This window comes from Asparagus officinalis, chromosome 5 (assembly GCF_001876935.1).
Source record: "Asparagus officinalis chromosome 5, Aspof.V1, whole genome shotgun sequence".
NCBI classification, from domain to species: Eukaryota; Viridiplantae; Streptophyta; class Magnoliopsida; order Asparagales; family Asparagaceae; genus Asparagus; species Asparagus officinalis.
The window spans coordinates 68,595,837-68,622,346 of NC_033798.1; the positions used below are offsets into that span (position 1 = coordinate 68,595,837).

The window sequence follows — 26,510 nt, forward strand, 5'->3', positions numbered from 1 at the left end:
ATATGACTAGTTCAAACGTGAGATAATAGCGGATTTTGTCACAAGTTCTGAGTTGGTAGCTGTAGGATTTTCCTTAGAGGGATAATGAACTAGACATGTCATTGAAGTACTCAATAATAACCATGAGACTTTATTCATTATGCAGTTACATATATTCTCTTTCATACATGTACGAAGATATTCAATAACATATTTACTCTGATAAATTCGCCTGAAAGTAGTTCATATTCTGCACTTTCTAGTTTCTACACAAATTAATTTCTCGCTCCGAAAGTGATTGAGGATGCTTGAACTCTGAAATGGGTGTTAGGAAAATCCACAACTCTATCATTTAATTTTAACTTTCACCATTTGAAGCCTGCAAAATGCCGCTGCAACGACAACATACACTGTTATTCTTTGCTGTACATGATTGGCATGCATTTTATCTGATAATTCATTCTCGCTGAATTTCCTGCACATCCAAATGCAAATGCGACTATTAGCAAAACCTAACCATGCTATCTTCTTGATTTTCTTCTTTTTCTATTGCATCTCCTATGCTGTATAAGCTCCAGAAAACAACATTGCAACTGCACGTGATGATCTTGCTGGAATCTCTTGCAAGGTTGAGATTTATGGTATGGCTGTTTTAATCTTGAACCTGAAATATTTATGGTACCGAATACACTTAGGGTCTTAGATCTGTTGTTCCTGCTTTGATATTGTTGCAGTTATATATAAATAGTGTCATATCATAAAGAGGTTCGCCGTCATAGTCCAAACCGCTAACATAGCACATTTCAGTAGTGAAGTTTTTCATGCCAAACACTTCGATATTTTGCCTTTTTTGCACAGGAAGAAGGAGGGATGGGTTGGTTAGCTGGAATCATCATTAAAAATTGAAATATTTTAGGGATGGGAATGCAAATTTTTTCAATTGATGCCTGTATCTAATATAATAGTAGAGAGTTGCATTTGCTTTTAGTAGGGTCACCATAGAGTTAAAAAATAATGTACCTGAACCTCACCTCATAACGCTTCTAATGTCTGAATGAGCATTTCTTCATCATCCAACTGCATGTCATTTGCACCAGACAAAGGTTCCTTCCCAATTAGTTCAAGAGGAGCATCTAACTCCGGAGGAGTCTGCACAAATACCAACATGGTATCTTTAATAGTTCTAAATGGTTGTTACTAAGTTATTCCTTTCTGCTTCAATGATTGAGAATTTCTTTGGGATAAATTCATATAGCTAAAAATTGTGCATCTAGTGTACAGATATAATTAAAAAAAAAAAACGATGTTCCAAAGACAATCATATTCACATCTTTACCAGTTTTCTTTATCTCCATTTTTCTTTCTAGTTAAACTTATTGTAGAATGGTTAAGATAGTCGATGACAAGAGGTATAAAGTTTGTGAGAATTTTGGCAGGTTAAAAGGTAACTTAAGTAGAAGATTTGGGGTATTGAGCAAGCTGATAAGTTGAGTATCTTTTATTAAAAATATGACTAGCTTGAATAAAGTTTCCGGTAACTTTGAGCAGGCTATGACAGTAAGTCAGACATTCAAGTATTATAATAAAGTTTGATCTCTAAATTGATATGAAACTAAAATGCAGGTAATTAGAATTACCATGCAACGGATAAGTGGCCAGTTGATATCACGAAAGAAGGGATGTTGTTTAATTTCATTAGCCCCATTATCTGATCCCAATCTGTTAGCAGGGTCTCTATGCAGAAGGGCATGTATTAACTGCCTGGCTTGAAGACTAGCCTGCCAAATTTACAAAGAATAGATTATTAAGAGTGTATTTACCGCAACTTGTCAAATAGACAAAAGATATAAATACATGTATTTAATAATCAATAGGTGCTAAGAAGCCGGGCATCAGTTAAGGGGCGGGGGCGGTACCTATAGCAAAGAATATGTAACTTCGCAAGTTATACAGAAGAACATAACATCTTTGCTGCTAACAATAAAAACTTTAAACAGTTTCTGTCACTCTTACCGTATTTAAAATTAAACTAGATTGAAGTGATGTTATGTGGAGAACCTAATCATGTAAACATGTTTTATTTGAAGCCACTTGTACACCTAGTAAGATTTCTAGTTGGTAATATATGTGGAAGTTAGGCAACTGCATTTAGTTCATTAATAGACTAATAGTTTAGGTAGGCGGCTAATATATTTATGCTAGAGAAGGGTTATATTAATAATGAAAAGGAAACCATATGATGTCTTACCTGATAATGATTAGCATCTTTATAATGAGAAGCAGTGGCTATTGGTGGGATCAAACCATAAATTATTATAGTTGGAATAACAAGCAATCTTCATTAGTTTTTAAGCTTCGTAATCCTTTAAGGTTGAGTCTTATGCATATGACTGTCCCCAATCCCCATTATACATGTATATGGTATGTACTATGACAGATGTAGGCTACAAACTACAAGCGATAAAAAAAGCATAACATTACTATTGACATGTACACTTACTGGTATGCTACTAGGAAAAGTCAGGTCCTTGTGCAAAATATTGGAAAATGTCTTTTGGCGATTCTTCCCCCGGAAAGGTGTACGGCCATATAACATCTCATATAGTAGTATTCCTGCATTTTTCCAGCAGTCAAGTACAGAACGTGTTTAATTAACTCCATAAACTTAAGCTCTTTAAGCCTAGATGAACGGATATTCTTTCGATCATCTAATGGAATATTTTGAAGCTTTTCGAAACTCAATTTATGTGCACATTCATGTAGGATAGAATCTACTATTCACTAGGAGCAAACTATATCAAACTTGAGGGCCAGCCCACTGGGTTCTCCAAGTCCATTTGTAAAGTGTTGGCCTTCTATAAGTATATGGGTACGAGATTATGTGTTATGCAAAATGAGCATACTTTTAATAATAGAACAGAAGAAACCAATGCATGAATTAGCAAACATTATTTCTATCCTGATATATGATACGTTCAAGATCAATGATGTGGATCACCCTTTACAATGATCCAATATAGCGACTCGTCATGTGCCTTTTTGTGTGAAGCAAATGAGGAGTTTGTTCCTCAAAGTGATTAGCCATTACTCATATTAATGTATGTATCTATCTGAAATATAGATGTATTACTAAAGACAAGACAGCTAAAATTAAATGCATGTATGGTTATAATCTTACCAAGAGCCCACCAATCAATGGCACTGCTATGTCCTGCTCCTGTAATTATTTCCTGCGATGAAGGTATATCAAGTTTTCCTCCCAAGATAAAGGATGAGAATAAAGTGACAATGGGAGTGCTTGAGTATGGTGACCGTAATACTTAGTTATAGAATGAAAGCCATGATATATGACATCGTAATGTTCTTTAGTGCACATTATCTTAAGACTTTGATTACATAGATGATTAAAGGCTGGAGAATAATACAACTCCATACTTCCAGGTTGCAGTTAAAGACTCAAGAAATGATGTATGCTGTAAATCGCACATTAGCCAATTTGTTTTAATAGACATGTCAAAGTCAGGCTTCCCTAAAGTTACTGGTTTTCTTCATATATTTCTTATAAATTAGCAACTAGAACGTTCAAATACCTTAGTAACAGGTGTTACGTGGTTCTAGGCAGTAACTCTAATATTGAGTTACACACTGCGTCCACCTAAAATGGTTTTGACATTGTCTCCAGATTTCTTTCAATAGTTATATCAAGTATCATACAAGAAAAAAAGAGAAAATTAATGTATACACTATACACATTGTTACGCACGTGATAATTTTATTAAGTTCACCACATCTTATGGTTGACATCATTTCCAGATTTCTTTCAATAGTTACATCAAGCATTGGAGAAAAGAATGGAAGTATAGGCATTGATAAATGCATGATAATTTTATTAAGTTCACCGTATGTCTTGGCAGTGATGGTGAGTGATGGAAGTACTAGTAACTATAAATAATTATATAGATGCCAACCCCAATTTCAGTAGAATTGATTTGATGATGGTATTAAATTCCAGAAACTCAATGGAACTAGTGTTTGGTGTGCATTGTTATGAATTGATTGTCTAGGCTGAGGTTTGATTTGTATGGGATCCATTAATTTTCCCCTTTGTTGTAGGCTAGAAGCATGCTATCCTTAATTAGTTAGAAAAGCCTCTTTGTTCTTATTTTGTCAATTTTTTTTGTGTGAAGTATTCAAACCCTCAAACAAAAATCAAAAGTTAATACTCACTTGTTAAACATTGTTCTGTCAAGACGGAAATTGAAAGAATTTGTCAAAAGTAGGATATAATGAGATGTAGCCCACGAAAAAGTTCTGACAATAGAAGCAAGGGTGACTATCAGAATTAGCAATTTGTCGTGTAGATGATTATATCTAATCTTGAGAATTTAGTGTTTGATTAAGTTTATAGACAATATAGTGTTTTGTTTAAGTATATGTGATATCAACTATGGTCCTAATTCATACAACTGTTAAAGCATTAAATTTAGAACAACAGAAACATTAGTTCAAAAAACATGAAAAAAATAGAAAAGATGCATACCGGAGCTATGTACTCTTCTGTGCCTACAAATGAGTTCGACTGTGTGCTTGGTTCCGCGACAAAGATTGGATGAAACTGGTCTCTGGATCTCTTTCTCCTTGCTGGCGATGGAGGTAAGATCACCTGAAAGATTTAAAACATTTATTAGATTAATTATTAGATCATATTAAGCAGTGACACAATTAGCAAGAGTTTACTGTCTCATGACAGCTGAAATCACTAAAAGCTGCAGTACAAAGTTTATTAAACTTTGAACATTGATGATCTAAACTTCTCTCTTATTTTAATTCAAATGGTGAAAAGTTTCTAAACCTTACTTTCAGCGCAAGGTTACATCTTTTACTAAACCTTACTTCCAACTAGAGAGTAGCCCTGATATGTTATGCAGATATGGCACGAGTATCCACAGAACATAGACTTATAAATGAAAAAAAATTAGGTTTTAAATATTGGGTATTGAGGAAATATTAGAAGATCAAAATCCATATTGGATTGTAGATATTGGGAAAATATGGGGAATATGTAGTAAATAACGGAGTGCTATATTGGATGTTCATGTATGATATAATATCCTAAAAGGTAATCTAGATAATGAAATTAAAGCGTGCAAAAATTTAAATAATATATGCTTAGGATCACTAACCTATTATAGAAATTTAGGCAAAATTGCCTACTAGAATTTCGCTAAAAACTTCATAGGACTGGTACTTTTGCTAAAAAACATTACACATAGCTTTTGCGGAACGATATTTTTTTGCAACAACCCAAATAAAGGATACATTAGCAAACATATGTCTTACTTAGTATTTCATATTCTTTGTAACAAACCAAAAAGCAGTAAAGAATGAGTCCAAGGTTTTAAGTATCAGATATTGGGAAAATATCAGACGTCCAAAATTCATATCAGATTGTGGATATTGGTGATGTATAGTAAATATTGGAGTGCTATATCGGATGATATGCATATATTATATTATGTCGTAAACTGAAATGTAAACATACTTAATGAGATCTGAGCATACATAATTGTAGATATTATATGCTTAGGATGACTAATCTACCTTTTAAAACAAATAAAATTCCATTTTGACATTTCAATATTTAATTGAGCCGAAATGCCACTTGATATATTAGGCAAATCATCTTGTCTCACCCAAAAATTACCAAAAGCAATATACTGTTTTCTGACAAGCCATGTAAAAGGACATGTCGATCAACATCACTATTGATATATCAGGGCATGTTGATGATATATCACCTATCATTGCTAAAAAGTGGTAAAGAATATTTAGACCATATTGTTTTGCAACAAGTTTTATAAAAGAATATATTAGCTGATATATTAAGCCATGTTAGGGATATTTAAAATAATGATTAAGATCACATCATTTTGTGGCAAGCCTTATAAAAGGATATACCCACCAGTATGTTGGCTATATTGAAGGTATTTTACACTAATTGGACTTGAATTTTGCTCCTTATCTGTATTATGACAAATGTTGATATCCATAACCCTTCACATAAAACATGAAAAATAGATAGACATTGGGAAGCTATTCATAAATCATAATAGACGTTCGATCTGAATTTGTATACAAATGTACAAGAGTATGTTAAACTGCATATAGATTAAGTCTATTTAGCATTTCTTATTTTATCATTAAGGACTCCTTTACTAGATTATACACTAAATTTGAACTTGAACTCATTTTCCTTCAAAACATGAGCCATAATTAATAATATCTGGTTATATCCAAATTTATTCTAAGTTTAGTTTCACTTTTGTCAAATACGGATAGGAAAATTAATATCAAGAAAATGTAAATATTTGTAATAACTAAGAAGAAAACAAATACACTAACACCAATATCCACTTCATATTATATTTACACCCCCTAATAATATTTTCAGACTAAACAAACTATAGACATCATATGGTAACAAACTCCACTTTACGATAAAGCATAGTCCTATAATTGAAATGGTAGAATGACAATATTAGTATTTTATTTACAACCGCATTTGAGAATAATTTCAAGGGAACAACCGCAATGTATGAAGTTGACAATTGAAGTAATCATATGATGTAGAAGAGAATTGAATTTCCATGGAATAAATTTGCATACTTGTGGTTTGGATGATGTCAAGAAAGAAAGATCAAAGTCAGTCAGCACAACATGACCGTCCTTCTGAAGTAAAATGTTTTCAGGCTTCAGATCTCGATATATTATTCCTGTATCAAAAAAGAAAATGTTATAGTTCTAGTTCATGTTGTGGATCTTATTATACAAGCGGGCTTTGGCTGTAAGGAATATGTTTCATTGTAGAGTACAGATAGAAATGCACTATCATATATATTTTAGAGTATCCATTTATCAAAAACTTATACAATAGAGTTACAAAACTATGAAATAAAAAAAAATTAAACAAACAAATTGAATTTTGATTATCAAATGCGCTATATGATGAAAAATATAATAAATGTCCATCCAAGAAGTATGATCTCCATCTTATTGCTTTTGGCCCAATTTGACACATGAGAATGAAACAAAGATATTTCATACATGTATTGGTATTTTATTATCAATTAGATTAATTTGAAAAGTTGTTAAATTGTGCACAATGGAATTGTCAGCATATCTAATTTTATGATGGTTCATAACTATTTGTTGTCTTCATCAATGGTGGCATTCTAATTAATGTTTTAAAGGCAACACGCCTTGGCACCTCAAGCGCTCAATCGTGGCGATCTTGTGACTTAGCGACTTGCGTATTGTTAGGCGATGAAACTCACTAAGGTGATCGCTTTTTTTGGTGCCTTAAGAGCTTGCATTGACGCCTTGTGACCTTGCCTTAGCGCCTCAAAGGTTTTTATAAGGCATGTGATGAAAGGCGCAAGGTATTTGTCTTTGTTTTAAAACTTTGAGCGTGCAGAAGGTGTACGATAAACTAAAGTTTATTTTATTGAAATTTGTGTTTCGTTTTTCATTGTTGATTTTTTGGTTTTTTTTGCTAAAATGTACTTTATTACCTATATTATTTTGAGGACATACCACAATTTGAACCTTAAAAGTTCAAAGTTTGTTGCTTAATTATATGTGTTAGTAGTTACTAGTTGATATTACTATTTAATATTTGTTACTTACTACTTCATTTAGATTTAGATGGTTTATTTATTAGATTTGTGACTTTGAAAATTTGGGTGAGTAATATGTCTTGTCGCTGTTATTGATACTTGCATATTAATTATAATGTTTATGAATTTTTTGAATATTTATCGCCTTCGTTCACTCAGTGATCACCTTTTTTTGGCTCCTCTCCCCTCAGGCAACATAGGACCTAATCGCCTCTACCTCGCCTTTTGCTTTTAAAACACTGATTCTAATAGATATCTAGAAATAGGTTGACGTGATATTGTTTCAGTTGTGCAGCAAGTATGTATATATATCTTTATTAGTCTAACTTATTGATTTTTGAAGGAACAAAAACAATTGCATAACAAACTATTAAATATCACATTATGAGTTCCTCTTGAAACTATGAATCTAGTTTGCTAAGTGCATAACAGACCTGCTACACATCCATCATTAAATGCACAATGCCTCATGTAACATTGTGAAATTACCTAGACAATGAAGATATTCCAGACCGATTACGACTTCAGCAGCATAGAACCTGGAAAATGTTCATAGAGAATAAATATTATATGAATTCAATATCATTAATACACATATATGCCTTATAATAGAAATCTGAGATAAACCATGTATAGATGATTTTGAAAAATTATGCGCTCTTTCTTGGATTAACAAATGAGATGTAGATATACAAACGGATGATTAAAAATGAGATTAGTCAAATAGAATTTAGTTATGGGTATGTGTCCACATACACATATGAAGAAATGAGGTTAACATGACAAATGCAGTCACCAAGAACACCTAAGTGATTTATATGTGAATTAGTCATAAAAGCGATAGCTTCCAACTTATTATTTGGAAACTTTGCAAGTTCAAGTTTCAATGAACAATATTTCTTCAGTAGCTTGGACATTTGTATGAGTGCTTATGTCCTCAACTTGAAAACTATTTGAGATGTTTATATAATTCTAACTACAATTCAGAGGGTTATGGATATATGAAACCTTCAGTTAGCCGTTATACTCTAATAAATTATGTGTTTCATTAAAAAAAATTGCAACATCAATTATTGATCGAATCTCTTAACCATGTATAGTAAACATATTTTTCTTGTGGAACAACAAAAGACATGATTTGTAATTTGTTAAAACACACACACACATACATACATCTTAAGTTTTGTAGATTAAAATGACCATAATCCAGTGTGGTAACCCACCGTGGTAACCCACCTTGTAGTTTGATATGTGGGGCAAAGTTTAAGAGATACTTGAGAAACAATGAACTAAGCCTTCTAAACAACACATGCATATGCACATCCACACGGACATGCACATGCATATGTATATGTGAATTCACAAACAGAAAAAATGTCTAAATTTATTATTTGCTTACTACTTAAAGATAATAAGAAACAAATAGGTTCGAGCATTTAGATTTAATTTGTACACTTTGCGTTATTATTAGGGACTTTTCAAAATTTTGATATGCACTGTATTAGCTTAACAATGCTTAAATTAGTTAGCATTGCACAAGTTTCATGTACACATTGATAAATTAACAAATTAGAAGATTCCATGTATGCAATCATTGACATTCTCAAAACGAATGCTCTTATGTAAGTTTTTTTTTTACCTTGCAGCATCCTCTTTGAAAATCTTCATAGGTTGCCTATCTAGCAATGCAAACAGCTCTCCTCCAGGGCAAAAGTCTGTTATTAAACAAACGTGTGTTGTGGTCTGAAGAATAAAGAATCAATCAGTATATTACATTTGATGATATCGACTAATTTTAGGAAAATATATGAAGCTATTGAATATAAAGTAACGACCATAAGAAGCTGCATAACCTACTTGATACCTAGATCAAAGTATATTAGAAAATCTAAGAATCAGTGTGCATCATGTTATAGTGTAACCAAACATTATAAAACCAAACTACAATCATTTGCATTTTGTACTTGCACCAATCACAAGATGATGTAAGAAACTTGGGTGATATTAAGTTATAAGCATGTAGTGGTGACATTATACATGATAATATACAAAAGAGCATATAGGAATACTCAGAGGGATCACTAGGTAGACCCTGGAAACATGATTCCTATAGAAGTATAAACATCTGAAAGTATTTATTCTCTTGTTCTTGATACTTGATAGTAACTTCGTTTCTCTAAAGTGCCAATGCCAATTTGTAGGTTCTTCTGTGAAGTCCACAGTTCTCATAGACTCATAGTTCTATACTGAATAAGAATCTATTGTAAAAAAATGTGGCATCCAAAATTATCATTTTAATTTCTTTTCTCTATTGGTTAATAAGAGAAGAAGAGAGAGAGAGAGAGAGAGAGAGAGAGAGAGAGAGAGAGAGAGAGAGAGAGAGAGAGAGATAGTTCTATACTGAATAAGAATCTATTGTAAAAAAATGTGGCATCCAAAATTATCATTTTAATTTCTTTTCTCTATTGGTTAATAAGAGAAGAAGAGAGAGAGAGAGAGAGAGAGAGAGAGAGAGAGAGAGAGATGAATAAAGATAAAATGTAACTTAAGCTCTATGCGACATGGAAATTTTTATGGTCAAATAATGGCAAAATAGACTCCTCAGTTAAGTAAAACACTTCTTTAATGTACTTATAACTTTAAATTTTAAGGTAGTTTTGTGATATTGAGACTGGAGAATCTTATGCATGCAATGGATTTCTTTTTAGGCATTCTTTCAATACATGTTTATATCATTTTGATATGTATTTTTATTTAAATGAAGTAAAGTATCATGTACTACATAAAACATTTTTATCTAGTATCTTTTCCATATAAAATATTAGATTTTCATGAATGTTATGTCATCACGTAATAGTATTCCCATCTTTGTATTCATAAAATGAATCTTCTGCGTATAGTTCCATTGAAACATTTCTACAAACATTAGTCTAAGATAGCATTGTGTAACTATGAAGCACGGACACGCATAACATGAAGCCGTGTCGTGTCGTGTCCGTGTCGGACACACGTGTCGAACACACGTATCGTATCCTATATCCTATGTATTTTTTAGGATTTGCCTCGTGTCGGCGTGTCGGATGGTCCTGTCGGATCCGTGTCTGTGCTACATAGTTGTGTAATATGACAGCAACGTTGATTGGATTGGTAGTCAAGAGATTAACCACGTATACTTAAATGATGGGGAATGTGAAGTTGATTTTTCAAATTTGGTGACTTAACAGAAGCCTTGGAAAAATGTCAATAGAAGAGAAAGTGATCAAAACCAAATTCATGGTATTTCTATCAGAATAAAAAAGACCAAGATGGTTTAATACGAAGGTAAGGTCTTTTTAAAAACATAGAATAAAAAATAGAAGACCTAAGGTTTAGAAGGCTTCTCTAGTGAACTATTGACAGAATCACTTTAATAAGACATACAATTTACGAGCCCAAATGGATGGCATAAGTGTTTGTCCTAATCACGGAGCATTCATCTTTTATTCAGGCTCTATGCAGTAATAAGTCACTATGATTTCATATGTTCACATTGCCAGTTTTCTATAGCCTTTCCTCCTACTATCTCCCTATTTCCTACGTAAACTATGTTATTAGGAGTGACAACAATTGATATGTTAAGCTTTAGACATATAGTAGTAACTTGTGAGCTTAATAAGGATTTTACCAAATACTAAGCATCCATGCTTCAAATTGCTGGAATTGGGTAGTAGGAAAAACTTCAAGGGAGGTTTTCATATAGTGGATTAAAACTTGTGGACAGTCAGAACTATTTAAAATACATGCATGCCCACTTGTCAACATGGAATAGATTCTGAGAAGAAAGCTAACAAGTCAAGAATTATCACTTAATATTTAAATTTAACTTGACGCCATAAGTAATGTTAGGCAATTGATGCGAAGAAACTACAAATAAAAATAGGCTATTACCAGATTGGTATTTTTAGGAGGACCAAGTTTAATTATGTTTTTTTTTCTTTCACTAGCAACGTTAAGGTATTAGTATCGACTTTTGAAGTCAATTTGGTATTATTTTGTATAGGAAAAATAATCAGATTGGTTTTTTTCATATAGGAAAAAAACCAAATTGCTATTCATTTTGACATTAATACCATACTGTTGCTAGTGAAAGATAAAAAACTATATTGGTATTTATTTCGACATTAATATCATAATGTTGCTAGTGAAAGAAAAAAATACCATATTGAAAACAGGATCCTACTAAAATGCTAATTTGGTGATTTAGCCATCTGAAATAATGAATCCATCTAAATGAAGTTGTCTACATGAATATGAATGCTAAAAGCTTCTGTACAAAGTGAATGATATTGTTTGTGTCAAGATAAGTTGCTGATAAAATTTTATAACTGGTAAGAGGAGTAAACCTGAAAAGAAGTGTATAATGTTGGAAGAAAAGGATGATCCAATAGGGAATAAATCTCCCTCTCAATGCATGCTCGATGCACCTGTACAGTTAATGAAAGCATTTACTATCTTTTTGCAGGAAAAGAATGATATCAATTTATTACTTTGTAACCTTGCAGAATAATCTATAATGACTTATCGAACTGTGATGTACCAAACTAAATAAAATGAGGAATATTCTATTAGTTATTGAGCATCTAGTGTACAGTCTGTTTAAAAATCGGCAAAAACAAATAGATAGAATAGGGAGCTGGCGTAGAATGATAAGAGGAATATACAGATCTAAATAAACAAAGAGAACTATAGAATGGAAAGCAAGTGGTTTGGTAGTGCCGACACTATCTGATCTTGGGAGTGTCTTGCATTCCCTCAAGTTGTGGTGGATTTAGTATTCACATGAAGTTGGGATTCAATCCTATATTGGAATGGAGCAAGATTGATGGATAATCAAGTAACTAGAACTTTTGACTCAAATAGGATTTTCCTACATCTTATGTTACCCGAGTACTTCTATCATGAAGCCGGGATTCAATCCTATATTGGAAATGGAGCAAGATTGATGGATAATCAAGTAACTAGAACTTTTGACTCAAATAGGATTTTCCTACATCCTATGTTACCCGGGTACTTCTATCATGAAGTCGTACCCATATCCGACAATGGTTTGTACCCAAACTTCATTGATACTCCTTGGATATATGCATACATTTATTCAGACATGTGATTAATTATATGATATATGTTTTAATTTAGAACACTTGTCAAACACTTTTTGAATGTATATCTTACACCACATTGCTCATCTCCATATCTTGAAACCTGTAAGACATAGTTCGAGTTCATTTCAGCCCATACCCAAGTTTAAATATGTGATTTTAAAGGGTCATTTGGGTGTCTAGTTCAAATCCGAGTAGCTTCCAATTTATAATAATCAACATAATAGAAGAAACTAGAAAACATAATAGGAATTTTAATTCTAGTAACACATGAATTGGAAAACAATAATAATCTCATGTAAATTATTAATCTCAATATACATATGCAGCCTTGTCCCCGTACCCTACATTTTACAACTTTGTCGTGTCCCGTACCCATACCCGCACCCGCGCCTATGCCAGTACCTGTACCCGTTTTCATGCAACTGAGCCTAGATTCTTTTGCTTCATGTGGATTTGGTGTGGAGAAGATGTAAGGTAGGATTTAGTTCCTTATTTGAAGGAAAAAACTAATGGAATTAGTAAGTGCTAGTTAATCCTGAATCAATTTGGTTTTAAACTAATTAATCAACTCCCCCTCCCTTTAGTTCTGGCCTTTGCACGCAATAAACTCAATCTGAGAGGTAAATTCTGTAATTTGCCGAATTTGAGGATACTATGTTCACTGACCATGCGATCATAATTATTTTAGGTTGAACCTTCAGACTTGCATAAATGCAAATGAAGTAATTTCTCATTAAATTGTTGGATATCTACTCATATCACTAATAACTGGTATAATACATGGTAAGCACCATCATAAATAAAGTAGATACAAGTTTGAGAAAGAATCCTCCATTGCACTTACTACCAGAGATTTGTGGTTACGGCTAGGAAAGAGTAAAGTCAGATGGCAACTAATCTAGAAATTAATAACAACATGCATTTAGTGTTTCTATGATACAACAACCTTATTTCGGCTCAACATTACTGATTTGTCCATTGCCTTCATTGCAAATAGTTCTCCGGTACCTTGTAGTTCCACCAAATGTACACTGTTGAAAAGAACAACATGTCATGGAAAACTATAAAATGTCAACACTTTTGAAAGCATATATCCTAAAGAAAATTTAAGAGATGATATTAGCCTTTGCTGAGCAATGATATGCTTGTCAAGTATGTGGTTTAATTTGAAGGAATTTGATTTCTAAAATATCATCCTTGTCTATTAATAGTGTTATTTATATTGGTAGCTATTATAAATATTACATTTAATATATCATGCGTACTTCCACGGATCTAGGGGATGAATTTGAACAATTAAGTTATCATTATTTGAGAAACTCAGCCATAGTATTGGTAATATGATAATGTATCGTTTTGGTTTTGAGTATTATGCCTATTGTAAGTGCTCTGTGTAATTTACATATGCATCCATGTTCCGGTATCGAAGATATAGGAAAACATCTATAAGAAAAATGCATGCTAGTTATCACAGTTTGATGTGTAGTGAAAAATGTCAACCAAAACAGAAATAATTCAAGAAAAATAAACAATCACGACACAAGGATTTACGTGGAAACTCCTCAACCGGAGAAAAGCCATGGGCTCTCAAACAAATCTACTATGTAATAAATTGGTACAATTACATAGACTTTTATCTCTCACCCCACAAGAAAAATGAAGTCAATACAAGAGAAAATTACCCGGAATTTTCAAGTGTTTCCCGCTACCAATGATAGACACACTATAATCCCGTAGTAGACCCGAGAGTAAACTCTACTCTTTTTCTCTTCTGTTTCTAATTGTTTTCTTCACACATCTCCTCAGCTTTGATACACCTCAAGCTTCCCTTTTATAGACCCAGAAGACTACCTCTATAATTGGAGCAGCAAAGTCAACAATAGGAGCGTCGAATTTATTTTGTCCGTGAGCAGCAACTTTTGACGCTTTGGTTTTTCTTTTTCCAAAGTCATATGCCACAAGCCACATTTTTGACATTTGAGATAAAATTTATCTCCTATTGGTCCAACAAATCTCCACCTAAGAGATAAAATTTTTACTTTGTTTGACAACCACATTCTCTAAATCGAGAACCATACTCCACCATAATGAGTATACCAAAAAATTTCGACACATGACGAACATCTTTCTAACTATGGTGAAACTCCACCATTTTTCGCTTTCCCGGGAGTTTTTAGCCATCGTCATCCTTCCACCACACACCTTGTACAAACTGCGAAATCAGTACCCGTGTGTAAACATGTGGACCCGCTAACACTAACGCATCCTCTTTCATGGCATCTAGCAGACATGCCATGTGGATGCACATTTCCTCATTAGAGGACATCTTCAATCTCTGTCACAGGGTTTGCTTCGGAGTTGGAGCCACATGTCGAACCAGCTCCTCTTTTTGGACAATTTTTCTTGATATGTCCAGATTGTCCACATACCCAGCAAACTCCTTTTCCAGAGTTCTTTTTCTTTACTCCATTGACCACGAGTGCACTGTTCATAGATGAAACAGTTTTATCACTGCCAAGCCTTCTTTCTTCAGACAGGAGTTTACTGGTGACCTCAGAAAATATCACCGTTTCTTTTCCGTACATCAAGATAGGCTTCATGTGCTCATAGGAACCCGGAAGAGACCAGATAAGACGCAATGTCTTATCCTCATCAGAAATATCAACTCCAATTGCCTCTTAAGTCTGAAATGATGCCATTGAGAACACTCAGATGGTCTGAGATCCTTGTACCCTCCTCCATGTGTAGTGTATGGAATTGCTCCTTCAGGTACAACCGATTTGAAAGACTCTTTGCTTGATACATCTGTTCAAGTTTTTCCCAAAGGTCCTTGACGGTAGAAACTCCTTGCACATTTGCAAGAATATTCTTTGCCAAACATAGCCTTATTGTGCTAGCAGCTTTCAAATCTAGCTCCTCCCAATCGCTGATAGACTTAGATTCTTCAGAATCTGTACCGGAGATAGGGGTCGGTTTGCCTTTCAACGCCTTGTGTTGTCCAGATTGAATCAACAAATCCTTGACTTGTATTTGCCACAAACCAAAGTTGATCCTCCCATCAAACCTCTCAACTTCAAATTTTATCGCCGACATTTTTGCCTTTGTTAGACCAAGGAACCGGGCTCTGATACCACTTGTAGTGAAAAATGTCAACCAAAACAGAAATAGTTCAAGAAAAATAAACAATCACGACACAAGGATTTATGTGGAAACTCCTCAACCGGAGAAAAAACACGGGCTCTCAAACAAATCTACTATGTAATAAATTGGTACAATTACATAGGCTTTTATCTCTCACCCCACTACCAATGATAGACACACTATAATCCCGTAGTAGACCCGAGAGTAAACTCTCTACTCTTTTTCTCTTCTGTTTCTAATTGTTTTCTTCACACCTCTCCTCAGCTTTGATACACCTCAAGCTTCCCTTTTATAGACCCAGAAGACTACCTCTATAATTGGAGCAGCAAAGTCAACAATAGGAGCGCCGAATTCATTTTGTCCGTGAGCAGCAACTTTTGACACTTTAGTTTTTTTTTTCCAAAGTCATATGCCACAAGCCACATTTTTGACATTTGAGATAAAATTTATCTCCTATTGGTCCAACATGATGTTCAACTGGACTGATGGGAGAATTTTATTGATTAAAAGATGTAGAATATGTTCTTACCATTTTTTGTTGATGTTTTTTATTTTTATTTTATGTTTTGAGAAAGGTTCATACTCAAAGCCCCGGAATTTGGGCATAGAAATCTCCCATGAAGGGGGAGATGGACTTCTTGAGTAGAATCAAACCTACAACTTTATCTGAGAGAGAGAGAGAGAGAGAGAGAGTCTGTCTGTTGTACTTCATGAGCAAAGCTCGTTTGAGAGAGAGAGAGAGAGAGTCTGTTGTACTTCATGAGCAAAGCTCGTTTGATTCTTCTATGACATGTGTGATAAATTTGAGAAGTAAATAATACATAGCATTCTAAACAATGAAAATTTCTCATGTCATGTTAACTGAGCTGTCTTTTTTCAGTATACATTGTTACTGATATGAGTACTTTGTTGGTCTATTTTAGTTTTCTATAAAAAACTGGTACCTCTTTATTTATAAAATCTAGAATTTTACTACTAAAAAGAGGATACAATTGACTGGCACTGCTAGATCCTTTGTATATCCAGAAAAATTATATGAATTCTTTGTTGGTAAAAGGGATTTGGTACAACATAAGGAATCATACATACATGTGCTTGCAACCAGCACAAGAAATATTGGAAGTTTGAAGGTGAATGATCTTCAGATGGGTTAGTAGTAGTACCTTCCAGTATCACCACAACCTAATGGTCTTATAGGCCTGAAATGCTTCAAGCTTATCTGTTCACCTTGCCTTGTAATCTACCAAAAGACAAAAAGAAGTATGTGAGAATACCAAATGCTAGATTAAATACTTTGTTACAGGATATGGAAGCTTAATATCTTTAAATTCAGTGTGTTCCTGATGGCTAATAAGTAAGCAAATGATTCAGAAAAATAATCTATGTGCATGATGTTTCATGAGGTGTACCTTTTGGATTGCTAACCATGAAGAATTGCTCTTCTTGTGGGGCTTTGGGAAGACAAGTTGTGAATGGACTGCCCACAACTTCTCTGGTCTCTGAAAATATTATGTATTGTCATTAGTTTTTACAACATATACAAAGAAGAATAATTTCACTTCATGCTCATGAAATGATGACTTAATTGTGTACTGCCTTGGCACAGGTAATTTGTAATTACTAATCATACTCAAAATTCTTAGCTACAGGACAATTTACTTTTCATTGATCATCATTCCTTTGCTTATTATGTAGTTGCATTTATTGAATCGTAACAGAAAGTGTCCATATTTATTTGGACTAGATTTACCAAATAACCATAGAATGTAGTAAGCATAAGGATTAGAAGATTAATGCAAGGTTGGCAACCACTTCAAAATTCCGGAATGTTGTACGTGACCTTGTTCAGCATAACCAATCTCAGAATATCTCAATATAGATTGACCTCAACACGATAGTAGCAGCTCCATATAGATTCATGGTAGGCATGGGTGCCTTTATTTCCTGCTGCCTAATGGGCGATCTTCCTCAGGTTCTGGAACTTTATTTGTAATTATTTAGCAGAGGTATGTGATGTGCATTTTATAAGAGATTGTCTCATATCCTGTTTATAAAGTTAGTTTCTTCCGTTTTCTCTTAGTAAAGTGTACCAAATGCAGGACAATTAAAACCCCAAATTTGTCCGTTCCTAAAGGTCTAAGAATACTATTTTGTTACTTTTCCTTAATATTTGGATCTGCATAATTATTATTCTGTTGCAGTGGTTATTTTATTTTCAGGATGGATCCTAGAGATGCATGGAGGTGTTTCTTCAAGTTACAAATTGGTGATACTGACAGTTTTGGAGCTTTATGTGTCATGTACACAGAGTTTGTACTTGTTGAATTTTGTTTAAGTGCTTGGTTCATTTGCATTCCATTTAACATAAGTATTTTCTCAGATACCAGGATTTTGCTAGTGAAATGGCACATGTGCAAATAAGTATGCATAAGCACAAACTGGGACCATGGTTATGATTCCTGGCTCATTCTCTAGGTTCTTACGCATGTCAACTTCTTCAAAATGCCTGCTATATCCTATCTCAGATTAATTTCTTAAATCTTAAATAAATAATTTATGTTTTTATCTTTATTTGATAATTTTTTTGTCTAGCCTTTCCCTTTTTCCTTGTTCTCTAATTCCTCCTGCATGTACATGTGAAATTTTACTCTTCGCATCTGTTATTCCTAGTCATTAATACTCATTAATGAATGAGATAATCTCTTTTTTACCGGTTCCACCTCACCTAGTTGATGTCCTTGAATCCTTGTCATATTGGGCATTCAGAGTTTTGCTTTTATTATCAGTTTAAATTTTTGTTGCCCAATTGCCTAGTCTTCATAAGTTTAATTTCTCTTCCAAGAGCTAGTAATGGCGTCAAGAGTTGGATGCTATCATTAGAGTTCACTGGGGATATACTTATTGCTTTCTCTTAGAAATATCCTGTTATAGTAGGTTCTTTTAGTACACTCACAGAATCATCCAATTGCTAATGAGACCTTTAAGAATATAAAGCAAATCATGAAGAAAAACTAAAGACGTGAATGGCATGCACAAAATTTCCTTTTTATTTACTGTAAGGTCTTTTGGGATTTAGATGATCTCTTCAGGCTACCCCAATTTAGTCATCCATCTACCAGGCAATTGATCAAGTTGCCTAGTGCTTATCACATCAATAGAAATAACAGGCAAGCATGAAAAAATTATGCGGAGAGCAACCATATACATTTTTACATCTAGTCAATCATAATAATAAAGTGCAAAGGAAATACCTTACCGAGTTGGCATCAGGCAGCTCTCGAACTGCTTCATCAACATTCTCAGCTGTAGCTTTAACCTGTTAGCAAGTCAGAATCATCAGTAAAGCTCATATAGAGTGATCTGAATATAATTGAACAGTCAAACAAAGCTCTATTTTGTACAAAAAAAGGTTACATGGATCACATTGCTTACATTTTCCCTCATAATTGTTGGATACTTAACTAGTTTCACGCAGAATGCTCTTTAAGTGACATTCTGAGTTCGCATTATTTACTTCTGATGGGTTGAAAAGAGTGTTAAATTAGTTGTAGTTGTGGAGATTACAGTTTTGGTTCTAGCGAGTAAAACTATGATTCTCAAACACATGCTTGAGCATATAACTCACATGAAGCTACTCTTAGGATATTTTTTGGTTAATCTCATAGTTTCTGAGATATGTTGGTTTTATTTAAGGAGAGCAGCACAACATTACGTAGCAAAAGAATTATCTTAATGATCACTTTTCCGGAGAAAGGATAGTTGATTATTAGAATAGTCGGGAAAGTGAGTTAACTTTCAATTTTTTAGAGTGCGATCCTGACATGTATAAATTTTAGTGCACATAGATGTATCAACAATTGATGGGAGTTCTTTGATGCACAATCTGGAGTGATAGAAGTATTTTTAATAGGTTGAGTCTGTGTTAAGGTTCTTTCTTTTTCTCTAATCCGAACTTCCTCGCAATTTTTTTACTAGTTAGAAGACTATTTATTAATGACCAGCAGGCAAACCTACGGAATAAGTACTACGAGTTAAGGTTCTATTTAGGTGTGAGGATTTTATTTGGAGATGCAAGTGTCTACTTCTCCAATGAAACTGTCTCTGATATTCTCTGAGAGAGAAATAAGAAAACCTACCAATTTAGCACTCTGCATCTCTGTGGTCTCAGAGAGGCGATTCCTAAGTGGCTCCAGATGGTCGCTTCCATCAAGTTGTACGCCGATGAAGTATTGAAGTTCACCCTGATGATAATAGGATCATAATATTTCTGGAAATATCTATAGCTGAGCTAAATTTAAGATCTGTCTCTATATTTGCGTGTTCGTTTTGTGTATAAAAGGCAGAAAGAGGGTCTCTTACCTTCTGGTCACGCATAGGCTGCAAGTGAAACAAATTCCAAAATTTCTTTCCTGTTGCCACAATAAGGATAAAAAAAAAAGAAAATAGACCGCTAAGTATCCCAAACAAATAGAAGTTCATGCTTGTGACTGTCAACGCGGGTAGCTACTGTCTTTCATATTGCAAATCTGAATGTTACCAAACCTCATAATGCTCAAGGTTAGAAGTGATTTATAAAAGTGATCTATCTTTATATCAAATCATGATTAGCTATAGATTAGTCAATACCGCTTTTTGTATAATTTATGAGTTGTACGGTGATTTCCCTTTGTTCTCTTATAGCATCTCTTATCTTTGAAACAGTTCCTTGATCTGTGTCAGGGCCTTGAAGAAACCTACAATATCAATAGAGATAATCAGTTCTCATTTTCTACCTAGATGTATCAAACAGTGTATAATAATAAACCAGAGACTTGTCATACTGAAAAGTAGTTGTCCTTGTCCTTGAACTCATAGACATAAAACATATCAGTCCATTCAATTGACTGATAGGACATGATTAGTTCTCTGTTAGATGTGTTCCTTCTGTTGTGAGATTTCCTAGTTGAATAACTATCGTACCAAATATCATGGAGGTCTACTCTGGGAAGCATAATGTAAACCTTTAGCATACTGATACCAATGATAATATGTCTCTTGTACACATATACTATTATTTCATCGAGTAGATTACTACTATTATAACTTTATATTATTTCAAGATAATTGTCTTGGATGATCAGAAAGTCAAATTTCTGAATGGATAGAATATATGAAGTACATTCTAATAATTCAGACAACTTTCAGGACGCAGAGAGATATTTTTCCAACTCATACCTACAATTTCTTCCTAATATTTCTTCTCTCGTGTACTCTGTCAGTTCAAGAAAGCTGTCTGATGCATATATCTGCAAAACATAATATACAAAATGATTAGATTTTCTAGGTGAAAGAAGTTTTGAGTTGAAAATTTCCCAAGATTTAGCACCTCCTCTAAGTTTTATGCCTACCTGGGATGCAGAAATGACAAAGAAAAGAACATGAATTTGTATGCTGTCAAAAGATTACTCTCCTAGATATAGGAGAAAATGGAAGGAGTGGTTGATGTTATCTAAGAGAGATGATATTTGACACAATTTGAAGAAAAATGTATGAAAAATTCTTGTATATTTCATTGATTTTAAGTATTAGAAGATTTGGATTTAGAGATGCATAGATTTCTGCTATAAGTTGTCTCTCTGTTATATGCCGGTTTGTAGGTGTTGATATCAAGGTATATCGTGTTTGTTTGCAAAGCCCAAACTTGCTTGATTTCTTTGATCTTCGTTTCTGATACTAAATCTTACTATAGGATTATCAGGAAGTCTAGGATCTGTTATGACAAAGTTCTTTTCAATGCGCTCCAGGGTTGTGGCCAAATCAATTCCTTGGCGTATATCTTTTTCTCTTTCGAGGTGTTCCCAGCTTTCGGTATGCGTTATATCTTTGGTCATTAAGATCTCTGGCTCCACAGCTATTTCATTGTTTTCTGCAGAACTCTGCTTTCTTCCTCCTAACCTACAAATAAATTCGAACAATTAGGTTCTTGAGAATCTGTTGTTAATCATAAATTCTAGTTGCAGATGTTGTTTAGAACTATTTTTGAACGATGAACCATCATACAGCAAGAAGTAGACATCACCAGGGGAAAAATATGATGAGCAAGTTAATTACAACATTCAAGATAAAAATATGAGTCGTACTTCCAATTCTCTATCAATTCTTCACCACAAGTTCCATGATGAAAACTTACCCCATTAACGAAGAACGTCCTGATTTTCTACTGCCCATGTTTGATGAGTTTCCTTTGAGGTCTGCTAGCGGACTCATTTTACTGGGCAACTTGAAGTATTTTGGATCTGCAGGATTCACAAGAGGAGATTTGGAATATTTTGGATCTGCAGGATTCACAAGAGGTGATTCGACAGGCGACTTCTCAGGCTTATCAATCTTCACAGCAACCTCATGTTCATCTTGTGGGTGAGGACGACGATTTTTCACAGTCTGGACAACCTCAGTCATTGAAGACAAGGCCTTTTCCTTCTGCCGTTCTGATAAACAAAAGGACCCGTAAGTTTTCATACTTTTTCAAGTGCCGTTTGTTTCTATCATAAGCAAACATATATAGGTAGTCGTTAACGAGTATTCTCACCATCATAACGGATCAGAGACACTGGCATTGCATTTGGTCGCAATGTTTTTTCATTTAAACCTTCCGTGTACTTGCTTACCTCAACTTGCATCCTGAAATATCACAAAGTGAATAGTCTTAGACAAGATGAAACAAAATTAAGGCCTTTTTAATGGTAAAATTACTAAAATATAGTATTTCCTGGACTTTGCACAACTTTGGATCAAGATGAAACATCTTACCCTATGTATTTGATAACCTTGCCACTATCATCCCTTATAGGTGTTATAGTAAGAAGGTTCCAAAATGGAGTTCTGTTCTTTTTGTAGTTTAAGAGCCTTCCACAGTAGCTCTTTCCACTTCGGACTGCTTGCCTTATTTTTTCAAGTTCTGTCTGATCCGTGTCTGGTCCCTGAAGAAATCGACTGTAACAAGAAAAAACCAAAAATACTAACATTTTGTTTGTATATCCATATAATGCAATCCAGGGAAAAAAAAAGTTGTCGAAGATAAGTATGTAAAATGCACAAAGAGACCCAAGTAAATTCTTTCCGTTATTTGCTTGCTAAATTTAATTTACAGATACACAATTTTGGGAGATAACAAGCTTTTTCCCCCTTTAATTCATAAACTAGCAACGAGAGGACAACCTTGAATTTTTTTTTTCTGAGGCTGTGATTTTACATTGAGATTATAAGCTTCAAAAAAGGTGCATAGAACTGGTAACCTCATCATTTTATGGACGATGTGGAGAGTTATAAATCCCCATTGTCACTGGTGTGAACATTATAAAAGAAGACTTTTGGTCCTTTCTTATTATAGAATTGAAACAAATTAATAGATAGAGATAAAGAGACACCAAGAAACTCTCAACTATCTGCAAAAAGTAAAGGACGCTGTTTTCATGGCTAAAATGCAATAGAAGTATGAATTAAATGGAATCTGCTTCCTTATATTTCAATGAAGCTTAATTTTCATGCTGCGGGGAGAGTTCAAGTGATTTTAATTATAAGTCCATCCCCAGAGAAACACATTAAAAGTACCGGCTTAGTGAAATAACAGGGGAGATAACTGCAAAACAGGAAGTTTATGTAAGGTAATGAGATCGAAAATGCAGTTTAGTGTAGTCAATTTAAAAGATGGGACATCTGAACTTTATTGGATGAACTCATGCACCTAGTAACCTATTTCTACAGAAAAAAAATGTTAGAATCAGGATCATTTCTGCTGATAGTGAGACCTCAATACTTATACCTGAAATAATAGGACATTATGATGATCTTACATGTTCAGTCTGTTAGTGTATAAAAGTATAACCCTAAACTCTCAACATAATTTCAGAGTTTCGATGCAATGGTAGGGTCCTTTACATGGTATCATATTTAGGTTTAATTTTCACCGGTCATGGATTTAAAGTGGATTTTAAGCAAATTGATATCACTGCGTTAGTGTAGATTTTGGCCCATACAAAGGGTGCTCAACCTACAGGGGCCTGTTAGAATATAAAATTAAAACCCTCAATCCTAACTGCAATTTTAGAGTTTTGATATTGTGGCCAGGTCCTTTGACATGGTAGTGGAGCAACCCATGTTTGAATTTTTCTGGCAATGAATTTATAAGGAGGATTTATAAAAAAAAGTTAGCGTTTCACGAGTCCAAGTTTTGACTCATGAAAGGGTCCTAAATTAGCGGGGTCATATTAGAATATAAAATTATAATCCTCAACCCTCACTACAATTTTAGAGTTTTGGTGCCGTGGCAATGTCCTTTGACATGAAAACTTATGTACTTGTATTATATATTTATGCAGAAAAATGTATAGCAATCATCACAAGACACAGATTCCTACCAGTTTCGTCCAATTACTTCCTTCGCCGAGTATCCCGTCATACTAAAAAACCCTGCACTCGCATACATTATTGGGCAATCCGGCCTTGTTGCATCCGACACAACAAATGTCTGCTGTAGTGTCGACAGCGCATCCTTCAAATCCTGAGAGACTCTTAGAATGCTCTGCTCAACTGCAAAACTTGACTCCCCTGATGTTCTAGTAGATTCCACACCTCCTCTCTCTCCAACCGACATCAATCCAACTGTCACACTGTTGGAATTTCTTCCACTCTCTGATCTGACTACTAGGCCCCACTCTGCTGCTCTGTCGACAATCTCTTTGCTTATTGCAGGCTCGGTTGACTCCTCGCGGATCTCCTTGGAGTTTGGATTTGGTTGAGAGTTTGTAGATGGAAATGCCATCCATTTCTCCATTGGTTCATGATCTTTAGGTAAGGATTCTGATGAGCTTGGTGTCATTGCTTATGAAAATTAGGGATTCTGCAGGAAGTCAATGCTAATTCAGTTCATTGTAATTTCTTGCTGATAATCAGTAATCAGAAAATCAACGAACATGCAATAATTATCTCTTGAATTGTTCCATCTATATGAATTCTACTTGGAATATGGTGTGAAATGATATGATGTGCTGAAGTACTTGAAATTTTCAGCATAAGTGAACTTAAACTGAGAATAGCATAATCACTACAAGAAGCTAGCCCTTGAATCAATACATAACCTGAGATCAAAGAAGCTTTAAATATTTCCAACCATCGACAATCTCTATCAAAAATTTGCTACAGTGGATTAAAATCAGAACTTCATGTCTAGTTTAGTCTGATAAGCCTATCTCCGATGAAAAAAGATGTAATGAAGACTATAAGCACTTTTAAAAGTTCAAATGATATTAAAAATATACATATGAATTTAAATTGAATTCAATAATTTCATAATGGAAATAATAATATAATAAAATCTAGAATGTTCTAGAGCATAGGAAGCCACACCTTGGCAAATCTTGCAAGTACAGTGACTACTGCAGGATCTCTTTAACAGATGCTGCTCTTACTGCATTGCAGAGAAGCAGTGCAGGCTCCAAAGAAGGAAACAAGAGCGAGAGAAGATGTAAAAGAATGGTGGGTGCCAAAAGAGATAAAGCCCAGAATTTTAAAGCCTTCCTACAACCACTTCAACAATTGGAAACGATCTCGGCCATTGTCGCTTACAGGTCAGCATGCATCGACCGTCCATTTTCCTTCAATTTATCCGCAATTATTCAAGGTCCTGGGTTTTAGGTGAGGTAGAAGCGGGACCAGCATGATCCTAACTAGAAACTATCTTTCCTTTTCTGAGGCTCTCAAAATTTTCAGGCATTTTCTATTTTGCTATATTTGACACTGTATTTATGCTCGTATTGTTAGTTGGTCGTTGGTGTACGTTGATGCAGTAGTCCTATTAATTTCCTCATGTTGTGAACTTGAGCTATAGTGCAATATGCCTGCAGTATAAATCATTCATACATGCACGATTTTATCACTTGAGATTCAAATTCACGAGCTCCAACAAGGCGAGAAGGGTGACCTCGTTGACCTTTGTTCGTTCCGTTACATGTTAGTGGATGTTTGCAGTATAATTTTACACAATCGATTGCAGGTTTTGGGTTATGGTGTTTACTCTTATAATTAGTTCATAGTTCACTTTTGAATTTATCCAATTGCAGTAGTTATTCGAGTATTCTCACCATCGTTAGTGGATGTTTGCAGTATAATTTTTCAAGTGTGGCTCTTGTAACGAAGCAGTGTGAGAGTTTGAGGGTAAAGATCCTATCAGAACCTCCCGCAATCAAAATCTCCGGCACCATGGTTAGGTTCCGACCCATGCCTTGTGACAAACATGTGGTAGTTTGGTCTTGACTGACGCCCCCCCCCGCCCCCCCACCCCTTAAAGAACCCTGCGACATGGTGTGGGCGTTCTGATTCGATGCCTAGTCGTCCTTGCTCTTTCAAGGAAACATATTAGGTGGCTGTATCCTAACCACAAGGAGACAGCAAAACAAAGGAAATAGTACTATTTTACCAAATATTTCTCCAAGTCAAAGAAGCCAATGGATCAGTTTTAGGTTGGTTTAAACTAGGAAATTTCTAGCCTAGAACTTATAGGAACGAATTTGATATGTACTTTTTCTCTTCAAGCAGT

General features: G+C 34.4%; 1 protein-coding gene across 4 annotated transcripts; it reads right to left on the reverse strand.

Annotated features, from left to right (window-relative positions):
* On the reverse strand, positions 83–25,465 carry LOC109843740 (phototropin-2-like). 4 transcript variants are annotated; one of them, XM_020412695.1, is made up of 24 exons: positions 25,322–25,465; positions 24,334–24,815; positions 22,727–22,909; positions 22,506–22,597; positions 22,107–22,404; positions 21,661–21,871; positions 21,152–21,222; positions 20,564–20,670; positions 20,297–20,346; positions 20,074–20,178; positions 19,194–19,253; positions 17,347–17,436; positions 17,101–17,177; positions 13,743–13,827; positions 12,038–12,118; positions 9,295–9,398; positions 8,145–8,194; positions 6,646–6,752; positions 4,520–4,642; positions 3,158–3,209; positions 2,480–2,592; positions 1,617–1,757; positions 1,011–1,128; positions 83–454 (listed from the first exon to the last, which is right to left on the reverse strand). In XM_020412695.1, the coding sequence occupies exons 2-23, from the start codon at positions 24,792–24,794 to the stop codon at positions 1,012–1,014; spliced, it is 2,778 nt and encodes a 925-aa protein (XP_020268284.1). In that variant the 5' UTR covers positions 24,795–24,815; positions 25,322–25,465; the 3' UTR covers positions 83–454; position 1,011. The 4 variants fall into 4 exon arrangements, with proteins under 4 accessions (XP_020268284.1, XP_020268285.1, XP_020268286.1 ...); XM_020412696.1 differs by having other exon boundaries at positions 1,000–1,128; XM_020412697.1 differs by lacking the exon at positions 83–454 and adding an exon at positions 461–643.

Coding starts and splice junctions, on each gene's coding strand:
- LOC109843740 (XM_020412695.1), bottom strand. CDS start 24,794: ATGACACCAAGCTCATCAGAATCCTTACCTAAAGATCATGAACCAATG. Junction 21,223..21,660: donor GACTTCCTGATAATCCTATA/GTAAGATTTAGT, acceptor TATGTTTTGCAG/ATATATGCATCAGACAGCTT. Junction 13,828..17,100: donor GGTTGTGGTGATACTGGAAG/GTACTACTACTA, acceptor TCTTTTCAACAG/TGTACATTTGGTGGAACTAC.